Here is a 15,350-nt window from a genome sequence, read left to right on the forward strand (position 1 = left end):
TCCAGGCTGGTCTCTTTTAATCCATTCCTGCAGCCAAAGAGTAGCAGCAAAGGGGTGAAATTACCTATCCCCCAGCCCTATTATTTCATTAATGTGTGAACTTCAAATCCTAACTGGGACCAGTTAAATATTAACATAGAAGGACAGTTCCACGTTGGCTTTCCTTTTAAAAAACAAGGCAATTAAATGCAAAAAAACCCAAAACCCCACCTTATGTTAGTTCAACATGATGGTAACTGAATTAAATAAAGATAACCAGAGAGTGCAAGATCAAGTTCTTCTAGAAACATTGGCCCATCCACATTGCAGCTACATAATGTCTATTAAATGCACATAAAAATACACACAATTATATGAGAACATGAGTTTTTGCAATTGCCTGTCTTTTTGGGTCAGATTCTGGCCTCATTTATTTTGTTGTGAATCCCACATCATTCCTTTCACTTCTAGAGCAGTACTCCTGATTTACACCAGTATAGCTGGAACCAGAATCTGGCCTTGTATTTAAATGTGTGCCCTTAACATTGTCTTTAAGATAATCTAGGTTCTCACACAACACCCATCACCATAGTGTCCAAGTACTGATAATCAACATGCCCATTCACATCTCTGGTTTCAGCCTCTTTATGAATTTTGATAGGAAAGTAGAACATGAGTTTGGTTCCTTACTGGATCTGTGTTCTCTTGGTCAGATCGAGCCTCCATGATTTCTCCAGCATAGCCTGAGTTTCTCTGTTCTTCCGTTGCTCCCATTTGCTGCCAGACAATGGCCTCCTTTTCATACTCCTTCCTGTAAAGGTTGGTTCGGTCCGAAAGACTTGCCCTCCTCACCACCTTCCTGAAGGAGAGAAGCAGGGAGCAGAGACTTTAGCAAGATGGGGCAGTGAGGGAGCTCCTTCATATCCTCCTTGCACTTTACAGCATCTTCCATCAGTGTCTAGGAGCACATTACAAACATGAATTAAGCCTCAGAGCACCCATGTAAGGTAGAAAAGGTCCCTAACTCTCACGTTACAGGGAGGAAAGGGAAGCATAGAAATGGTAAAGGAATTTTTCAAAGAGGATTTGGGCTCAGAAGATGAGATCTCACATACAGTTCTGCTAGTGGACAGCTTTCCACCCAGCCTCCCCTGGAGCTTTATCCGTTAGTTTTGTTCTAGGAGAGGACCTGTGGACTGGTCCAGTGGAGTTCTGCAGGCCATAGCTTGAGAACTGCTACTCTAAATTCATACAGAAAAAGAATATTCTAGATAGACTGTGTGTTCAGTCAATTTGCAGAAGAGTATCAGGGTTCTGTCCTTATGTTACCTATTGCTATACCTCCACTTTTCCCCACATCTCCAGTCATTAGAGCTATCATGCAAGAAAAGATCTTTTCAAAGCATTAATCAATGATGGAACAAATACCAGTAATTTAGGAGGTGGGAAACTCCCCTATCACCTGCTACGTTTTCCAGCAGTGTCTGATGCACTGCATCATGGAGCCTACTTTTCTAGAAGCAGCACAATCTCCAAAAAAAAGCTCACTGAACAATTGGCCCAGTTTCAGCCTTTTGGAGAGTCCACTGAACTTTAGAGCAGACAGCTTTGTATCTGATTACGCTGCATACTGGGTAGTCTGCTTTCAGGTTTGGGACTGCAAGGGTGCTCTCCAGTCTAGTGTGTGGCATGATCTGCGGGAAGATCAGTTTCGCACTCACCCTCGGCTTCCCGTGCTGGAGGTTCTCCTGCTGAGGGAGGACTTATGCCTCATCTGAGATTTCATGATCACATCATGCTTATGTTTCAGCTCCAACAGTAACACTTTGAACTCCTCTTCTTCACACAAGTCTAAGGCACACACAAACCAAACCAAGCCATGAGCAGGGCTGTACTAATGTAATACACTCAGCTGAATGGAACAGGGGGTATGGGGGCTAGAGGGAGCACGTATGAGAACTACCATAATTAGACTCTCCTGCGCCACCCACAAAGCTGTGCCTTCTTGGTCTTCACAGTTTGGTAGAGATAATGGAATAGAATTGAGAAGGAAAATTTAAGCAGAACAGGAAAGCCAATCCCTAAGGCAATTAGTGGAAGCAGCATTGTCTGGGGCACCTAAAACAGGACTGGAAAAAAGCGCTGGAGAATATTCTGTGGATTTTAGCTCTGCATTGGCCAGAGAGACTGACTCGATCCCTCTCTTCTGTGCAGTGCATCGTACCTCACATCACAAAGGGAAGAGATGTTTTGACCATTGCTTTATATTTTGATATTCTAGAAATGTAGGATGACTCTTGGAATCAAATGGAGGTCTATGGGGAAGGGAAGAAGCCTTTTGAGAATTTCTGTATTTAACCAATTCCTGTTCCCGTGGACACACAATGACAGGAGGTCAGCAGCTGGGGATAGGACTCTTAGAAATGGAGATTGGAAATCGAGGTATCAGACTTCCCTATCTCCCCCCTTCCCACTCCACACCAAACTGGCTTGGAATCTGGCCACATCAAACCAGGGTAATAAAAACCACATTCTTTGGGCTGCACAGAGTAGATGCAGAAGACCTGAAAAGCAGCAAACCATTCACAGTTCTGCAGCGGACAGGTGGAGGGGGAGCTGGAGATGGGGAGGCTATGTGGGCAGGGGTGTATGGAGGAGAGGCGGATGCTTCAGGAGCAAAGGTAACATTTTCAAAAGCACTGAAGTGACTGAAAGGCACTTACACTCTTAAGTCCCATTGACTTTCAATGGGACGTATGCTTTTAAGTCACTTGAAAAAAAAATCACACTTTTAAAAATTTCAGCCCTGAACTCCAGCAGGCTCAGAGACTCCCTGGTTGCTTTGTGCTGTTTGGAGAAATCCCAGGGATTTAGCCAAGATTAGAAATACCCTTACAAAGGAGAGAATTTGAACTCACCTATTGGCATCTCATCAAAGGCCGTCCTGGCACTCAGGCTGGCCCCATGGGACACCAGCAACTCTGCCATCTGCATCTGCAGCAAGGGAAATAAAGCAATATTCACAGCCCTGGTTTAGGCAATCAGTAACTGCATGTGATCTAAGGGACCAAGCAAGCTATGGAACAGTGGCGTGCGTGATCCACTGACACCAGGATCTCCAGCTGTGCTGGTGGGTGTATGAGTGTTCTCCACGCAAGAGACTAAGCACAGTTCCTACCAGCTCAACCACTGGGAGATTTCCCACCAGCTCTCCCAGGGAAAGCTGCTCACTTAGAATCACCAGGGTCTTAGGGAGACTCTGAGCTTAGATACTTCCCCCACACCCGCCCAATGCATCCAGCCCATGGGCGGGGACCCCACAATTGGGAGTAAATCCACTCCATGTCTACTTGCCAGGATGGCAGTGTGTCCATCGGCAATGGTCTCTGGCACGCATACCCTAAGGAACGGTACTAGCAGATAGGGATCCATCAGATGTGGGAGTTGGAGGGGAAAATACTAGGAACAAATCAATTCCTTGTATGTACATGTACAGGCAAAGAACACACTCCAACCCTCCAACGCTGGCACAGTGAGATTCCCTGCTTATCAGTGGGACCTGCACTCATTTCTACCCTTGGGAGAGCCTGAGGTATCAGACTTTAAAGCCGTAACATGTGGATGTCTAAAAAGCTATTTTAGGTCTTTTTTAGGGCTTTCTGAGCCCTGCGCAGCTGGTAACTAGGACTCCGGCTTTACAGGTGGAGGGATACAAGAAACAGTGCCAAAGACATTTCATAGCATTCGAAAACCATCCTAAACAGTAGTTTTCCAATACATGCCCTATTCAAAATATTGGATGGTGTAAGTGTGTGGAGGGGAGGGGGAGCAAATCTTGGCATTATTAAGGCTTTATTGGCACTTGTTTGGACTTCTTGTGCCCACACCATACACTTGCTCTGCTTGTACCCACAGAGCACCTGGATTTTGCAGACAAAGGGAGCGTGCACTCTAGCCAGAGCACTTGTCCTCTGCTTTGAAATGCTGCCCCAGCCTTCTTCTGAGGTGAGCCAGTCGCACAAAATAGACTTTCAACAAAAATCTTTACCTGTCCCCAGAAGGCAGCAGCATGGAGAGGTTCCCATCCATCCCAGTCCTGGATGTCTAGCTGTGCTCCATGGTCGAGAAGCATCTCAGCTGCATGCAGGTAGCCATTAGCCCCAGCTATGTGCAGCTAAGAGACCAGGAACAGAGAGTATGAATTGCTGTTTAAGGCTCATGAACTTCCTTCTTCACCAAGTAACCCAGGTGATGCCACTGCAGTGTCTGAGTTTAGACCAAGAAAAAACAGCAGTGCTGTTCAGTGCCCATTGAAGTGAATGACAAGACACTGCACCAACTTCCAGGGGAGTCTGTTTGGACCCTGGAGTGTCATCAATGTGTTTAGGGAAATTTCTGCCACTGAAGGTCTTTGGGCTGATCTAAGAAATGTCCTCCAAGGGTTTTTAACATGTAAGTGCTTTTTCACACATGTCAAAACAAAATGACATCACCATCTGTAACTATTTATGGAGAGAGAAATGTAAGGTACTGTGATGCTAGGTGCAATGTGGCAGGTGTCTGTGGTCAGGAGTTAAACACCTCCCCCCCGAACATTTTGCATTTTTATCTCAAAAGGTTCCGCAGTGCTTCACAAACTATAAGCATGCAGCACCCCCACAATGCAGCCTGCTCTGGGATGGAGGATCACAGCTAAAGGGCACTCTGCACATTCCATGACAATGGGGGAAGAGGACATTCTTCTGAGATGCTTGGGAATGGATCTCTAGGACCAAGTTTTCAGCCTGGCCGTAGCCACGCTTCCATTTTTGTGGCCACAGTTTTGCACATGCTGTTACTTGCGCTCACAATTTAAGTGACTTAGACATCTAAATCCCTGACTGCTTGCAATTCAGGGAATCTGCATTTCAGATTTTGGACTCCAACGTCTGATACAAAGAGCACAAACTGCATCTGAATGTCCTTCAGATGCAACCTTAATCACAGGATCTTTCCTACTCCGTGAGGACATTTAGGTCTCTTTTGGGAGTTTTTCTTCATAGTGTCTGCTGCTGTATCCTTGATCAAAACATACCGTCTTCCTGCTCTGTGCTCTGTTTTGCAATTTACTGTATACAAGTCGGCAGCAGTCCTTCCCCCACAGAGATAATTCCATTTCAAGTGGTGTTGTACGGGGAAAGAGAACTTCTACTCCTTTCTGCACATTCCATAATGGAGAAGGAATGTTGATCATGCCACAGAAATGAAATTATACCAGCTGTCTTCTCTATAGACTTCTTTGTGTTCTCTTGTGTGTAATTTAAGGGACACTCTCAAAGCAGGGAGGTCTGACACTTAATTTGCCCTTTTGATATCCTATCATCCACGTAAGAGTTATTTTTGTACTAAAATTGAATGCTTTTCTAAAAGAAATGCTAGTTGCCTGCACCACCCTACGAAAACGAGCCATTGCTGTCATGCATCCCAGACTAGAAGTTTGGGCTGTCAGGTAACAAAAGGCAGCTGCAATAGTGTTTCAAAGCTGGTGGTCATTAATATTGAGAGCAGGGCCCCATTGTGCTAGGCACTGTTCTAACACACAGGCAGACAGTCCCTGTCTCAGGGAGGTCACAGTCTAAAACAGCAACATACAAAGGTGGGGGTGAAAGGAATACACAATCGGATATACAAAAACATTTGCATGCCCTCACCCTATTATAAAATATATCGAGTGCCAAATCTCATCTTCCCTTCAAACCATCATGAGCTAGCTCATTTCTTATAGACTTTGCATCAGTGGTCATATCTTCATGAGGCCAACAAGGGGCTGCATGTGAGTGAGAAATTCTTGACTTTCACAAGGAATAGCCTGAAAGGTAAAAGCAGGCTTGATCCTCAGGGGGCAAGCTGTCAAAATTATAACAGTTCCACTGTGCTGGTATGATAAGACAGAGATTTTAGAATTGCCCAACAAGCCAGAGTTGGGTGATGCTAATGGAATAGTCAAACAGGATGTTCAAAGAATTGAAAATTAGTTAAAAGGAGAAACCTCAGAATGCCGTGAAAACGTAAGCCCCATGAAAGATTACTGCCACCAGAGTCTTATTTAGAGAGCCTGCCCTCCTCAGATTTTGTAACTAATGATACAGGAAAGATTTCTGAATCCCACTGACAATGTTTTAGAGTTGGAGACTTCATTACACTGCCATGGTTTGGCAACTTGTGTAATGACATCAGGTAACCTAGATACCCAGGCCTGCTGACGGAGAGGGCAGGGCAGGCAAAGGGGACAACTGCCCAGGGGCCTGGGCGATTTAAAAGGAACCGGAGGCCCCCAGCCGCTGCCACGGTAATGGCAGACAGGATTCCCAGGGCCCTTTCAAATTGCCTGGGTGGGCCGCAGGGCTCCTAGGCGCGTGTGGGGCAGTACCAGTGGCGGCGAAGGCAGCCAGGTGGGCATGTGGAAGCCCTGGCAGTGCCAGAAGAGCACACCCAGTAGCGCAGCCAGCAGCTCGCTGGGCACCAGCCAGCACAGGTGCAGCACTGCCCAAATGTCAGGTGGACGGTGTCCGTGGCTTGTGCATGTGTGCACCAGCCCGCATGCGGTCCAGCTCTGCACTCACGTGGCAAAGCCAGGACAGGCCAGCAGCAGCGTGGGGCCCGGCTCCAGCCCGCCCTGCATAAATCAAACCTCAGCCATCACTTTCTAAGGGGTCCATTGACTGTTCTGTCCTAGGGCCCAGAATTGCTGTCGGTGGGCCAGTAGGTACCAAAGCCTTCTCAGATACCTCTGAACTCAAATGTCAAGTTACCAAAATCACAGCCACACAGGCTACAATACACTACACTTAAAAAACAATATTACTAGGGCACTCTAGTTTTTTTGGAAAGTTTAAGTGAGAGGCCAAACAGACTCCTTTGGGGCAACCAAAAAGATATGGGGTCAGATCCTTCAGTTGCACCTGATCCCACTAAAGTCAATGAGGATTTTTATTCTCACTTCAGTAGAAGTCAGATCAGATGCTAATGGGATTAGGAGTGATAATAGAACAACTGAATTGTTTTACTCAGCCTGCCCAAAGACTTTTCCAAAATTCATGCTTCCATTGAAGTGTACAGGACTTTCATTGTGGGACTTCTTTTGAAGCAGCTGGTACTGGACTGCTATCAGAGACAGAATACCGGACAAGGTAGGCTAGTGATCTGATCTCTTACGGCAATTCCTACAGATCAGTTGGCCATTAACTCCAGTGGGAGTGAGATCAGGCCCTGAATTGCAAAAAGTCTTTACTCATGGACACCGTTTGTTGCTCAAAGGAGCTGACCTAAAATAGAAACCACTAGCCTTCTACCTCCTCACACTGTACTTGTCTTTGGAGATTAACAAAGGACACAGACCACCGACAGCCTCCTAGAATTCACACAGATTGCAGGGACGGATGAGGGTGGATACTGTAGCAATTCTGCTCACCAATGTAGCACCTTGAATATCTGTCCTGTTCAGGTCTTGTCCTGCTGCAATCAGACCTCGGATGTCAGAGATCATGGCCTGCTCTGGGGCAGCCCGCATCTCATTGATTTTTTCCTGTGTGATGCCTGTAGTTAACAGGGAGAAAAGGAAATGGAAATGTTCTTTTCCTCTCCTGACCCAGTAAATAACAGCAATAATTGGGTTCAAATTCCTTGTCTGATCATTTCTGCATGCTGAACATCAGTCAGAACACTTGGCATACTCTATCCGTTCAGTACCTACAAAGCACAGCCAGGTTAATAGTGCTCCTAATGGCGTGAGAATGATATTCCACCAAAATCCTACCCTGGGGACAAGAGCCAGAGTCTTTAATGCCTGTGCAGAGAAAACAGGAGCTCAATTTTAAGCCCCCCGCACAGAAACTCAGCTTCTGTGCTTCAGAAAGATGAAAGGCTATCAAACCCTCGTGGCTCACAGGCAGCTAGCTGCACAGGTTGAGGACTGATGGTGTAACCACTGTTTCTTTAATCATTTGCATGCTAGAAGCAAGTTTGAGCTGAGGCACTTCTCCTTTCAGAGGTAGCCTCATTCCTGACCCACATTTCCAGCAAGCCTAATGGAAGGGACCATCTTGGCCATCTATACAGAAGGTAATTATGTGCTGCATGGTTGACAGGGGGACTCCCCTCTCTGTGCTCAGGAAGCAGGCCCCCATTCTCAGAGGGAACTTAAGGGCTATTTCATCCACCCTGCTATTTGCCATAGGACAATCACTGCTTATGTGTATGTTACACAGGGAAGGGACTTGGCAAGGGAGAAAAATTGCAGCTCTGGAAGGGTAAGAAATCATAGAAATGTAGGACTGGAAGGGGTCTTGATAGGTCGTCTAGTTCAGTCCCCTGCAGTGAGGCAGGACTAAGTATTATCTAGACCATCCCTAACAGGTGTACGTCTAACCCGTTCTTAAAATCCTTCAGTGATGGAGATTCCACAACTTCTCTCGGTTATTCGTTCCAGTGCTTAACTACCTTTACACTTAGGAATTTTTTCCTAATGTCTAAAATTGCAGCAAGAGAGATTTAGTTAAGCTCATTGCTTCTCATCCTGTCCTCAGTGGTTAAGGAGAACAATATATCACTCTCTTTATAACAACCTTTTATTACCTGAAGACTGTTATAATGTTTCCCCTCAGTCTTTTCTCCAGACTAAACAAATCTAATTTTTTCGATCTTTCCTCGTAGGTCACATTTTCTAGACCTTTAATAATTTTTGTTGCTCTCCTCTGGACTTTCTCCAGTTTCTCCACATCTTTCCCAAAGTGTGGTGCCCAGAACAAGGCACAGTACTTCAATTCAGGCCTTATCAGTGCTGAGTAGAGTGGAAGAACTAATTTTCATGTGTTGCTTACAAGTCTCCTGCTAATACATCCTAGAATGATGTTTGCTTTTATTTGCAACAGTATTACATTGTTGACTGATATTTAGTTTGTGATCCCTTTATAATCCCCCCAGATTCTCTTCTTAAGTACTCCTTCCTAGGCAGTCATGTCCCATTTTGTATTTGTGCAAGTGATTATTTCTTCCTAAGAGTAGTACTTTGCATTTGTCCTTAATGAATTTCATCCTCATTATTTCAGACCATTTCTCCAATTTGTCAAGATCATTTTGAATTCTCATCCTGTCCTCCAAAGCTTGCAATCACGGCCAGCTCAGTATCATGCACAAGCTTTATAATTGTACTGTCAATGCCAGACCCAGGACAGATCCCTGAGGGACCCCACTCAATACGTCCTTCCAGCATGACTGTGAACCATTGACAACTACTCTCTTGAGTACTGTTTTCCGACCAGTTGTGCACCCACCTGATAGTAGGTTTGTCTAGGCTATATATCCCTAGTTTGTTTATGAGAAGGTCACGTGAGATAGAAACAGAAACCTCACTAAAGTCGAGCTATATCACATCTGCTGCTTCCCCCCATCCACAAGGCTTGTTACCCTGTCAAAGAAGGATATTAGGTTGGTTTGACATGCTTTGTTCTTGACAAATCCATGTTGACTGTTACTTATCACCTTATTATCTTCTAGGTGCTTACAAATTAACTGTTTGATTATTTGTTCCATTATCTTTCTGGGTTCTGAAATTCAGCTGGGCAGTCTATAATTCCCTGGGCTGTCCTTATTCCCCCTTTTATAGATAGGAAAATGAGGGAATACATAATCCGTACAGCATATACCCTTCTGACAGACAGGTGAGAACCCCAGCCCAGTTCTGCTCCCTTCAAACTCAGCAACCAGACTCCCACTGACTTCAATGGTAGCAACAGAGGGCTCTGTGTTTAAATGAGTAGGGAATACATGAACAGATGATGCTACAATCTGAGAACCAGCTTATGAAAACTGAAGGGGTAATAGCAGTGGCTCGAGCCAGGCATAGTGAGGACAGAATGCAAGTACTGTCCTGAGAGATTCTATAGTGATGGGCGCCAAAACAGACCTTAGTAGATAGGCAGATGCCAAGCAAGTGTTCCTCACCCACAGCTTTAGCAACTAGGATAGGCCAATCATGGTTACCTGGTAAGCTATGCTTAAGACACTTAGTCCCTCTTGAATGCACCCCTCCGGTGACAGTGCACCGCACCTCTCGGGATGGAATCATGCAGCTCAGCATTCTTAGACTGCATCACTGGGCTGCAGCCTCCATTTCCCGAAACCATGATCACGAGTCAGGCCCAGCCATATCTGGCACCTGTAAGTCCTTTTCCACCAGGAGTCTGTGACGAGTAGCTGATTAAAGTGACCCACAGACAGCTTCTTCAAAAGAAAGCATTATTTATTCACCCAAAGGTACAGCGCAAAGGGATAAAACAAAACAAAAGGCCTGTGCACCTGGGTCTTGTCTAAACATTGTTCTCTCCTTGCAAGGTGTGAGTAAGTTCCACTCAATCCAGGCCTGACCCTGGCCTGGGAGAGACAGGCAGTCCCTTTAGTCTTCTCTCTGTCAGAGAGCCCTCTAGCCACTGCTGCTTGTTCATCTTCCTTCTTCTCTAGGCTGGGGTCTTTAATGGTTTAGTGCCCCTCTGAGCCTAAGCTCTGGCTGGGGAAAGGTAAACTAGCTAGCCTGTCCAGAGCGAAGAGCTAAACTCAGATCCAGGTTCAGATTTTAAACTCCCCCAAAGCAGCTCTCTCTCTCTCTCTCAAAATCTAAGGTTGTCTTTTCAGATGAGTCCCTTCACAGCATGGGTTCTATGATAATGATCCCCATTAAGGGGGGCTGTATGGATCAGAGGATTGGTAGCTGGATAGAGTCCTTTACCGTGGGTTACTATGCAGGACTTTATAGATTAGGCCCATGAAAGTCTGGCTTCCAACACCTGCCAAGAAGAAATGCAGTGCAGTGACTTCTACTTTCCTCAACAGGAGTACCAAGCGCCGAAGAACACAAAAACATGATTCAATACTTTATTAACCCACTTCCAATGTATTTTGAGTATTCCCACTCTTCCTTACCCTGGTATGCCATGCAGGTCTCAATGACATCGAGGGTCTGCTCATCTTCACAGAGATCATATGGCATATTTCCATCTGCATTTACTGCCAGCAAGTCTGCTCCACTACAAAGAGAAAGTCCATCATGAGGAAGTGGCACCAATATATATAGAAGGGAAGGGAAGCTCAGATGCTGCCCTATAACAGACAATATCCAACAGGTCATGGCAGCTGGGATGAGTCCTCTGAAGACCAAGCTGGGGTTTTAATAGTAATGTCTCATATTTGGTGCCCAAATACCTCCAGGATTGGACAGACACAAAGATATACAAGGCGGTGTCCATGGGACCTATGAAGGATTGACATGGGGAGGTACCTGTCCTGGAGTAGATGTATTCATAGCACACTGAGCCTCCTCTACGGGATTTGGGACTAGTGGATCTGGGCTGTGCATGTCCGCAGCAGCCTCTCCTGCGCTTTTAGGAAGGAACAGGCCAACGACCCATCGGTGCCAGAAGCAACATCTCACAATGAGCCACTGGCACCTCATTCTGGAACACCGCACCAAGCCATTAACAAATCCTTAGTCAGTGGACACTTGGCTGGCTGGTCCTCACTGAAAAGTTCTGAGTGCCAAGAGGGTTACTGGGAATGTAGGTGTGGACTAAACTAGTAAATTCCTCTCTGGGCAGATTTTTGTCTCTTGTCCATTACAGGGTTTCTTGCATCTTCCTCTGAATCTTATAGTGGTTGCTGTCGGAGGCTGAATACCCAAGGAAATGGAATACTATTCTGATCTAACAGGGTAATCCCTGTCGGTGTTCAACCTCTATGAAGTCTGGTTGTGTATTTTATATTATAACATAGCTAAGGCTTGATCTGTGATAGTTACAGCCTTTAAAAGAAGGCAGACAGCATCCACCAGCATTTTTATTCTTGTTCATTTTTCTTTCACATCAGCAGAGCAAATTACAATATAATTTACACTTGCAATGTATTAGAGTTAATTTAAGCAACTAACAAAGCATAGGACTTGACATCCTTTGGAAGCTGCTACCTTTGGTGGTCCCTGGGTTCTCTGTTCAGACACCAAAGCCTTGTGATGCAGTGTCGAAGCAAACCCTTTGATCTGAGACACCTGTTGCAGAAGCTTTCTTTGATCACAAAAACCCCACACTATGCCAACTGCAGAAAACCTGTCATCCCTCATCCTTAGAAAGATACAATTGACAACTCATCTTCTGAACATGGACCATGGTGCAGTGTTACTACGGTATTGGTTTGCCAGTGTCTGAGTCAACAGAGGGCACCCTGCACCCCCCGAATGGGATGGACCAGAACAGATGCTCCCACCTCCCCAGTCCGACCATGCTTGCTTGTTATCCCTCATGCTACATCCTTTCACAAGAAAGGATGTTGCAGGTCTCAGCCGGAGTGCAATATGCATTCCTACGTTTCATTTATTTCTGCACTCCATTTTTAACCTCCCTCCCCAAAACTTTCAGGTTCCCACCAATTTTATCCCTGGGCTTGTCCAAACCTTGAGGCTACATATATAGCTGCCCCAAACATTAGAGCTATGCCTGGCTGAATTCCATTTTAATTTTTTAATTATTTCAAAAGATAATGGGTTTTTTAAAGATTTTTTTTCTATTTTTATCAATTTACATTTTCACAGTTGCGGAAAATTGTGGGGGTCAGACAACAATTATTTAATGAAGCAGATGCTAAGATTCATAAAGTGACAGCTTTCTAACTATTAAAACACAAATTGTCAACAGCACATGTCAAAATACACAGAGTAAATATCCTTAAATCAAACTTTAATAACTTCTCAAGCAGCGTTTTCTCACTTTGCCTATCTATAAATTTCAGTTATTACTGATGGGAAACATCTTTTAGTCAGTGTGTGTGTATGGTGAAACTGACATTTACCAATAAAAATCTAATCTTTCCAAGCCTAATTATAGGCTAAGGAAACTGCAGGAAGCTCCCAGCAATGGACGGGTTTGTTCAAGGTCATGAAGCATTGCTTCATTATCTTCCTTACAGACAGAGTCCTCTGCCCAAGAAAGGGGCCAAAATTTGAACCCAAGTCTCCCACCTGGCAGTGCAGTAGTCTAGGACAACGGGGCCCCCTGGCTAAAACCCAGAGCCCGATTCCCGACGTCCCCTGAGGGGCTGAAGCCAGGAGCGCCAAGCCCTGTGTTCCCTGTGGGGCAGAAGCCCCGAGCCCATGGGCGGAGTTGGGGACATGGAGGGCATCGCCCCCCCTCCCCAACTGCAGCGCAAGAGCATGGCAGTCCCGGGGGTAGCTCCACACTTCCCCCCTGCAATCTCCTCTCCCTTCTCCCTGGCCAGGTTGGAGGTGGGAAGCTGGAGCCGGGCAGTGCAGGGCAGCTGCTGTTGTGGCTGGTGCCATGGAGCAGGCAGCAGCAGGGTTCCCTCATCTCCTGCTGGTGCCTGGGTTGAAGCTGCTCCTCAGCTCCCAGCCCCCTTTGCTCCCGCAGCAGCACAGAGGTAGCCAGTAAGAGCCGCCCAGGTGGGGAGTCATGGCTCCGTGACTGGCAGACCCCTGCGAGAACAGGGACCACAGGGGAGCTCTCTCAGCACACAGCCCCTAATAACTCTCTCCCTACACCCTGAGGCTATGCCCTCCCTGCACCCGGAGCTACCCCCTGCCTGCACACAGCCCCAGCTACTCCTCTCCCTGCAGCCTGAGCTACCCCGCCCCCCGTCTGCACACAGCCCCTAGTTACTCCCCTCCCTGCACCCTGAGCTACCCACCCGACTGCACATAGCCCCTAGTTTACCCCCGCCTGCACCTTGAGCTACCCCCTTGCCTGCACACAGCCCCTAGCTACCCGCCTCCCTGTACCGTCAGCTACCCCCCTGCCTGCACACACACCCCTCCCTGCACCCACAGCCACCCTCTGTGTGCACACAGCCCCAGCTACCCCCTCCCTGTACCCTGAGCTGCCCCCCAGCCTGCACACAGCCCCTAGCTACCCCCCTCCCTGCACCCTCAGTTACCCCCATGCCTGCAGACACCCTTGTCCCTGCACCCACAGCCACTCCCTGTGTGCACACAGCCCCAGGTACCCCCTCTCTGCACCCTGAGCTACCCCCCTTCCCACACACAGCCCCTAGCTACCCCCTCCCTGCACCCTGAGCTATCCCCATGCCTGCACACAGTCCATAGCTAACCCTTCCCTGCACCCTGAGCTGTTTTCAAACTTTTTGAGCTAAGCCGCCCACCTTTGAGTTATAATTTTTGGTTGTTCCCCCCACACAACCCAGACAGGCTGGGTGGCCTGCTGAGGTGACTCAGGGGGTGGAGGGGTCACTCCCTCCCTGGACCCCACCATGTGGAAGTGGGTCGAGTCTCACTGGCCCTGGGCCCCCCAAAATAGAAGTTAAACTATGCCTATGACCAAGGCCCCTGCCTTAAGGCCATCCCCACCCCTGCTGGGCCCTGGAGTTTTTATAGTATGTCAAGGGGGGCCTCAGAGAGAAAAAGGTTGAGAACCCCTGGTCTCGGGCGTAGAGAAAGGGGAGACAGACACAGCTTGTGAAGGGCGGCATGTTAGCATACAGGGCTTCTTCTCAGCCTGCCCAACCGCCATCCGAGGCGAGAGACAGCTTTCAGTACAGAAAGTGCAAGGTATTCATGCTACAGACAGCACCTGGGGACACAACTGTATGGTTATTGACACCTCCTCGTTAGCCTCCCTTCAGATAAGTACAATTTAGCGTGATTACCCCTAGGCTGTACTACGCTCCACACTAACCCTGGGCCTCCTGCTCACCCAAGTGCAGAGAGCACGAGGGGCTTAAACATTAGGGCCCTCACCCAAGTGCTTGAGGCAGGGGTGGGTGGGAGGCCCAGTGTTAGTACCCTGTGTGATGCAGCTTGGCTCTCTATAGCATTTGTGCTACGTGAACACCTTGTACTTCCTCTGTCAGTGTTTCTAGCCTTGGCTGAAGGACTGGCATGGTGCGTAGGGCATTGTGGGGACCCTATGCACAGAGATGAGTTTTACCCTTTGTCATTTGTTTTTTCTGGCTATTCCTCTTACTGCTCCTTTGCTCCTGGTCCACCTACTGTGAGCAGAAGCCTGGAAGCATAGAGGAAAGGTGAACTGCACACATCCAGCCAACAGACAACAAGCCACATGTGACAGATTGAAATCCAAATCCAGAGGCTTTGGCCAGACAGGCGCCTGCCCCCTTCAAAGCAAACTGATCCAGGTCACCCTCTGTTTTACTGTTTTCTCCTTGTTTTTTCCTGTTCTTTCCCTACTCTTCCAACCCAAGCATCATTTCCTATCAACGTGCAGCCTTGACCTGGCCAACAAGCACCTTCAGCCTGATCCTTCAAGGTACCAAGTGATTTCAATTCCTACCAACAGCAGTGGAAATTGTGAGCACTCAGT

At 47.2% G+C, this 15,350-nt stretch overlaps 1 protein-coding gene across 1 annotated transcript in view; it reads right to left on the minus strand.

Annotated features, from left to right (window-relative positions):
* The window catches only part of PPP1R16B (protein phosphatase 1 regulatory subunit 16B), a 103,082-nt gene that overhangs the window by 7,544 nt on the left and 80,188 nt on the right, over nucleotides 1–15,350 (minus strand). Inside the window, exons 5-10 of the mRNA XM_073309746.1 lie at nucleotides 10,936–11,039; nucleotides 7,430–7,554; nucleotides 4,028–4,153; nucleotides 2,898–2,973; nucleotides 1,701–1,830; nucleotides 670–838 (exon numbers count right to left, since the gene is read on the minus strand). Coding sequence (XP_073165847.1) covers nucleotides 670–838; nucleotides 1,701–1,830; nucleotides 2,898–2,973; nucleotides 4,028–4,153; nucleotides 7,430–7,554; nucleotides 10,936–11,039 — 730 coding nt within the window. The remainder of the gene's footprint in view (nucleotides 1–669; nucleotides 839–1,700; nucleotides 1,831–2,897; nucleotides 2,974–4,027; nucleotides 4,154–7,429; nucleotides 7,555–10,935; nucleotides 11,040–15,350) is intronic.

Source organism: Lepidochelys kempii, chromosome 13 (assembly GCF_965140265.1).
Source record: "Lepidochelys kempii isolate rLepKem1 chromosome 13, rLepKem1.hap2, whole genome shotgun sequence".
Lineage (NCBI taxonomy): Eukaryota > Metazoa > Chordata > Testudines > Cheloniidae > Lepidochelys > Lepidochelys kempii.